The sequence below is a fragment of the Sitodiplosis mosellana genome, unplaced genomic scaffold (assembly GCF_009176505.1).
Source record: "Sitodiplosis mosellana isolate CC-2019 unplaced genomic scaffold, AAFC_SMos_1.0 Smas_scaffold_1204, whole genome shotgun sequence".
Classification (NCBI taxonomy): domain Eukaryota; kingdom Metazoa; phylum Arthropoda; class Insecta; order Diptera; family Cecidomyiidae; genus Sitodiplosis; species Sitodiplosis mosellana.
The window spans coordinates 1-5,492 of record NW_022596446.1 but is presented as its reverse complement, the minus strand read 5'-3'; the positions used below and the strand labels follow the sequence as shown (position 1 = coordinate 5,492).

General features: G+C 39.0%; 1 protein-coding gene across 1 annotated transcript; it reads left to right on the top strand.

Moving 5' to 3' along the window:
* Positions 1-181: 181 nt before the first annotated feature.
* LOC129571063 (zinc finger protein 585B-like) lies at positions 182-4,949 on the top strand (the record flags this gene model as incomplete). The annotated part of the gene is made up of 4 exons (XM_055450832.1): positions 182-649; positions 1,237-1,488; positions 3,642-4,583; positions 4,703-4,949. Coding segments are annotated over 4 exons (1,909 nt in total), but the record flags the coding sequence as incomplete, so codon positions are not given.
* Positions 4,950-5,492: the final 543 nt, after the last annotated feature.

Here is a 5,492-nt window from a genome sequence, read left to right as displayed (position 1 = left end):
CTCGCAATTCTATTCTGAAAGAGACAAAACACATAGCATTTTCATGGAAATGGTCAGAATAAGTCTATGACACTTGCCTGTGAACTTTTTTTGGCCACACACGCGCCAAACACGTGTTCTGGATTGAGTTCATTCAATTGTTCATGCTTGAATTTTGATTTTTTTTTCTTCAATCCATCAGGAAATGAAGCCATTCAAAGTTGTTTCTGGTCGATGCAGAAGGCGCAAGTCAAAGTCTGCAAAGGTTGAAGTCAAGCAAGAGCTGGTGATTAAAGAAGAGCCCAATGACGGTGACGATGTCATGAACATACCACGGCCGACAGTTGATGGAAGATATCGTGTGAAATACGAAGGGCCGATTGACTTTGCCCGTGACTTCGATCAGATTAAAGATGAAATCAAATGTGAAGAAGAAGAGACGAGCAAAGAAAAGGACTCGACACCATGTGAACGATCGAATGACAACGACGCCAACTATGATGACAACGAAGACCCCATGGATGACGCAATCGATGTTCAACAGCCGGAATCAGTTGGCAGCGGGAAGAAACGGAATGAAGGCGCCAAAAGACGAAACAAACGAACAATTCCCGGGAATCAAGCGACCAAAAAGCAAAAGAAGCACAAATGCCATGTGTGCAATCATTTGGCAAGCGACAAGTATCACCTCAAAAGACACTTGCGAATTCACACTGGAGAAAAGCCATTTCAGTGTGACGTTTGCTCGAAATTCTTTACACGAAAGGTGATCTGAAGCGTCATAAGAAAACGCATGGCCAATTTCGTTGTTCCAAATGTAATCAAGGATTTGAGCATGAATCAGATAAGATCGATCATGAAAGATTATGCGATCCTCAGCAATTCGAATGCGATAATTGCGGATATCACATTAGGATGAAATCACATTTGACGGTTCATATGCGAATTCACAGCGGAGCAAAGCCATTCGAGTGCGCAATCTGTTCCAAGTCGTTTACAATCACCTCTGATCTTCATAAACATTCGATTACTCACAAAGATGAACTGCCAAATGCTTGTTCGAATTGTGGTCAACGATTCGCCACTCCGAAAGATAAGCAAACACACGAAACGCGCTGCCAACGAGGTCTTTATGCATGCAATCAGTGTCATTACAAAACTGTTCACAAGGGCGATTTGAAGCGGCACCTGCAATCAAAACACGGAGCCAAAAGATCGATCGAATGTGAAATTTGCAAAAAGAAGTTCGTCCAACAGATTTATTTAAATCAGCATTTGTCATCAACACACAGCGACCAGTTCCTATTCCAATGCTCCAAGTGCTTTGGAGGATACGCAACCGAAGGTGTAAAAGATCTTCATGAAGATAGCTGTGGCCACCGTCAGTATCAATGCCATTTGTGCAAAGAATATGGTCGAGACAAACAAGATTTGAAGATTCACATGCGAAAAGATACACCGGAGAGCGGATTCGATGCAAAGTTTGTGCGGCAAGCTTTACCAAGAAAAGTAATGCCAATCGACACATGAAGACAGTTCACCGTTTGAAGAAGAAATAAGTCACGCATCTCTTGGATTCATAAACGTAGCTAAGCTAAAAACTAATAATAAACTTTCATGACACAAAACAATTCACTCATAGAAGACAATCACATCAAGCATTTCAATAGTTATAACGAGCATGCTTCCGAAATTGAAATAACATTTAATATTTTCCCACATCAAAAATTATATTTTTCGCTTGAGATTTAAGGACCCCTTTTGATTGAAACTGAACAGAACATGAATACATACTACAATACATAAATATTCATACGGTTATGAATACATAACCGTTTGAAGCTGCACGTGCAATCAAAACACGGAGCAAAACGATCGATCAAATGTGGAATTTGCAGCAAACAATTCGTGAAACAGATAAGATTGATTCAACATTTGTCTACAGCGCACAGCGGCCACTTCCCGCTCCAATGCTCGAAGTGCTTCGGAGGATACGTAACCGAAGATGCAAAAGAGTTTCATGAAGACAGCTGTGGCTGGCGTCAGTATCAATGCCATTCGTGCAACGAGCGTTGTCGTTCCAAACAAAAGTTGAAGATTCACATGCGAAAAGATCACACTGGAGAGCGAATTCAATGCGAAGTGTGCTCAGCATGCTTTACCCACAAGGGCAATGCCAATCAACACATGAAGGCAGTTCACCGTTTGAAGAAGAAATAAGTCACAAATTCTAGAGATTTATTAAAACGTAGTAGCTTAAAACGTAGCTTAAAACTAATAATAAACTTTCATGACACTTACAAAATAATTCACACATGAAATAACAATCATATCAAGCATTTGAATAGTAATAACGAGCATGCACCTGAAATTGAAATAACATTTAATATTTTCCAAAATGAAAATGCATAGTTATCGCTTGAGATTTAAGCTCCCATTTTGATCGAAATAGAACAAAACATGAATACATATTGAAACCGGAATAAAAAGAAAAAAACGGGTGAAGAGTGTTGCGTTTAATTTCTGAGTTCATTTTTGCAGCGATTTTCTTCTCCAACGAAAGAAACAAATGGTTCCGGGAATATGTGTTATCTTGTCTAGATCTGCATTCGAATCGGGTTTGTATATTTTCATTACGAAGTCTCAGCTTCAAAATATGTCGTCCATCTCATTATCCGAATGCTCTATTTCAATTGATTTCTCATTACTTGTCCATTTGCTCAATTCATTGCCAACACTTAACCAATAAATGTCACACTTCAGACTTCAGATATTTTCGATTACAAAAAAAAAACATGCTCTTCTAATGCGACTCTTCTTCAATTCATGGATTGGATAACAACAATAGATCGATTAACGAATGACTTAGAGTAGTGATATGCGATTGCAGTTGTTTATAGAAATACAAAAACATAATGAATTCAATCTCGTCAGCCATAATCCGGTTTCGATTCTTCAGATAAATCCTAAACTAAATCGATATCCGATTGTGATTAATAAGCACATGTACCGCGAATTGTTTTGTTTTCATCTTGAATCGTATGCATTTGTTGCGCCAGAAATTAAAATAGTATTCTGCGATACTAATTTGTTTACACTTCGACATAAACACAACTAAATGTTTCCATCATTCAAATTTCATGCACCACAATGTTCTTCGTTCCCAATGGAATTGCTTTCCAATAGAGATGAAGTGTCACTTTGCGTCGTTGAGAACTTAACGAAACTCACTACCACAAATAGCACGCTTGCAAGTGTGTGAAAATCAGCTTCGATGCTGTGGTTTACGTTGTACGTTGTTCTAGATTGTTCCATCGACCACCGAGTGAAGCAGACATCTTGAGAGATACGTGAAAGAAATATTTTCCAGAGAGAAAAGGCGACGACAAACGTGAGTGTCGGATATTTTTCATTTTTTATTCATTTGGATGTCATTTTTTGAGTATACAAATTTTGTGATTTGATCGAAAAAGTGAAAAATCATGAAAATCAATAAATGTTCACAAAAATTGGTAACACATAACCCAACTTTCAAGTGAAGAAGCTATGTGTACATTCCATGTGTACCTTTCCTTTGCATAGACCAGTCAAGCACGAATAGTTTACATTTGGTTGAATCAGTTCTCATTATTGATTTTTCATTTTTTTCCCGAATCCAACAGGAAATGAACCCATTTAAAGGTGTTTCTGGTAGACGCTGCAAGCGTAAACCAAAGTCCGAAATGATTGAAGTCAAGCAAGAGCCTGGTATTAAGGAAGAGCCGCGTGATGATGGCGTCATGAATATACCACAGCCTCGAATTGATGGAAGATATCGTGTGAATTACGAAGGATCGGTCGACTTTGGCGATGACTTCGATCAGATTAAAGATGAAATCAAATGCGAAAATAAAGAGGCGGGCAAAGAAAAGGACTCGACACCATGTGAACGATTGAATGATGGCGCGGCCAACGCTGATGACAACGAACTATCCATGGGTGATGCAATCGACATTCAACCTCCGCATCCAGTCGACAACGAAAAGACAAGGAATGGAAGCTCCAAACGACGAGACAAACGATCGATTTCCAGGAATCAAGTGGCCAAAAAGCAAAAGAAGCACAAATGCCATGTGTGCAATTATTTGGCAAATGACAACTATGCACTCAAACTACATTTGCGAATTCACACTGGAGAAAAGCCGTATCAGTGTGACGTTTGTTCGAAATCCTTTGCACGCAAAAGTCATCTAAATCGTCATAAGAAAACGCATGGCCCAAAGCCTCAGTTCCGTTGTTCGAAATGTAATCAAGGATTTGATCAAGAATCAGACAAGATCGATCATGAAAGGTTCTGTAGTCCTCAGCAATTCGAATGCGACACTTGCGGATATAGAACAATCAACAAATCAGATTTGACAAAGCATATGCGGAACACACCGGGGAAAAGCCGTTCGAGTGCTCAATCTGTTTCAAGTCGTATACAAGCAACGCTTATCTTCAAAAACATTCAATGGCGCACAAAGAAGAACTCCCGAATGCTTGTTCGAAATGTGGTCGACGATTCGCCACTCCAGACGATAAGCAATCACACGAAACGCGCTGCCAACGAAGTCCATTTGCATGTAATCAATGTCATTACAAAACTGTTCGCAAGGATAATTTGAAGCGGCACATGCAATTAAAACACGGAGCCAAAAGATCGATCGAATGTGAAATTTGCAGCAAACAATTCGTCCAACAGATTCATTTAAATCAGCATTTGTCATCAGCACATGGTGATCAGTTCCCATTCCAATGCTCCAAGTGCTTCGGAGGATACGCAGGCGAAGATGCAAAAGAAGCTCATGAAGACAGCTGTGGCTACCGTCAGTATCAATGTCATTTATGCAAAGAGCATCGTAGTAACAAACAATGTTCGAATATTCACATGCGAAAAGATCACACCGGAGAGCGGATTCGATGCAAAGTGTGTGCAGCCAGTTTTGCCAGTAAAAGTGCTGCCAATCTACACATGAAGGCAGTTCACCGTTTAAAGATGTGATAAATAATCCATTCCATAGATTGACTGAAACTCAGTTCACTATGACATCAATATTTCATGATTTCTACAAATAAACAGCTTGTTACACACTTAGAAGCCTTTCTCACCAAGAATTTGAATCGTAATAATGGGCATGCATTCAAATTTGTAATAACATTCAATGTTTTCATACATACATAGCCATTGCTTTAGATTTAAGCTCTCATTTTGATCAGAAATATATTGGGACCCGAATAAAAAGAAAAAAAGAAGGAAAATGTTGCTTTTCATTTCTTAGTTTATTTTGCAGCAATTATCTTGCCTACTGAAACAAATGGCGTTGGGAAATGGGTTTGATTTGACAAAATCAACTCTGCATTCGAATCGGATTCGTACATTTTTATTACAAAGTCAGCTTCAAGGTATGTCGTTCATAATTCTCATTATTTAGATTCTCGATTTGTACTAATTTCGAATTGTTCGTCCATTTGCTCAATTCTCTGGATACACT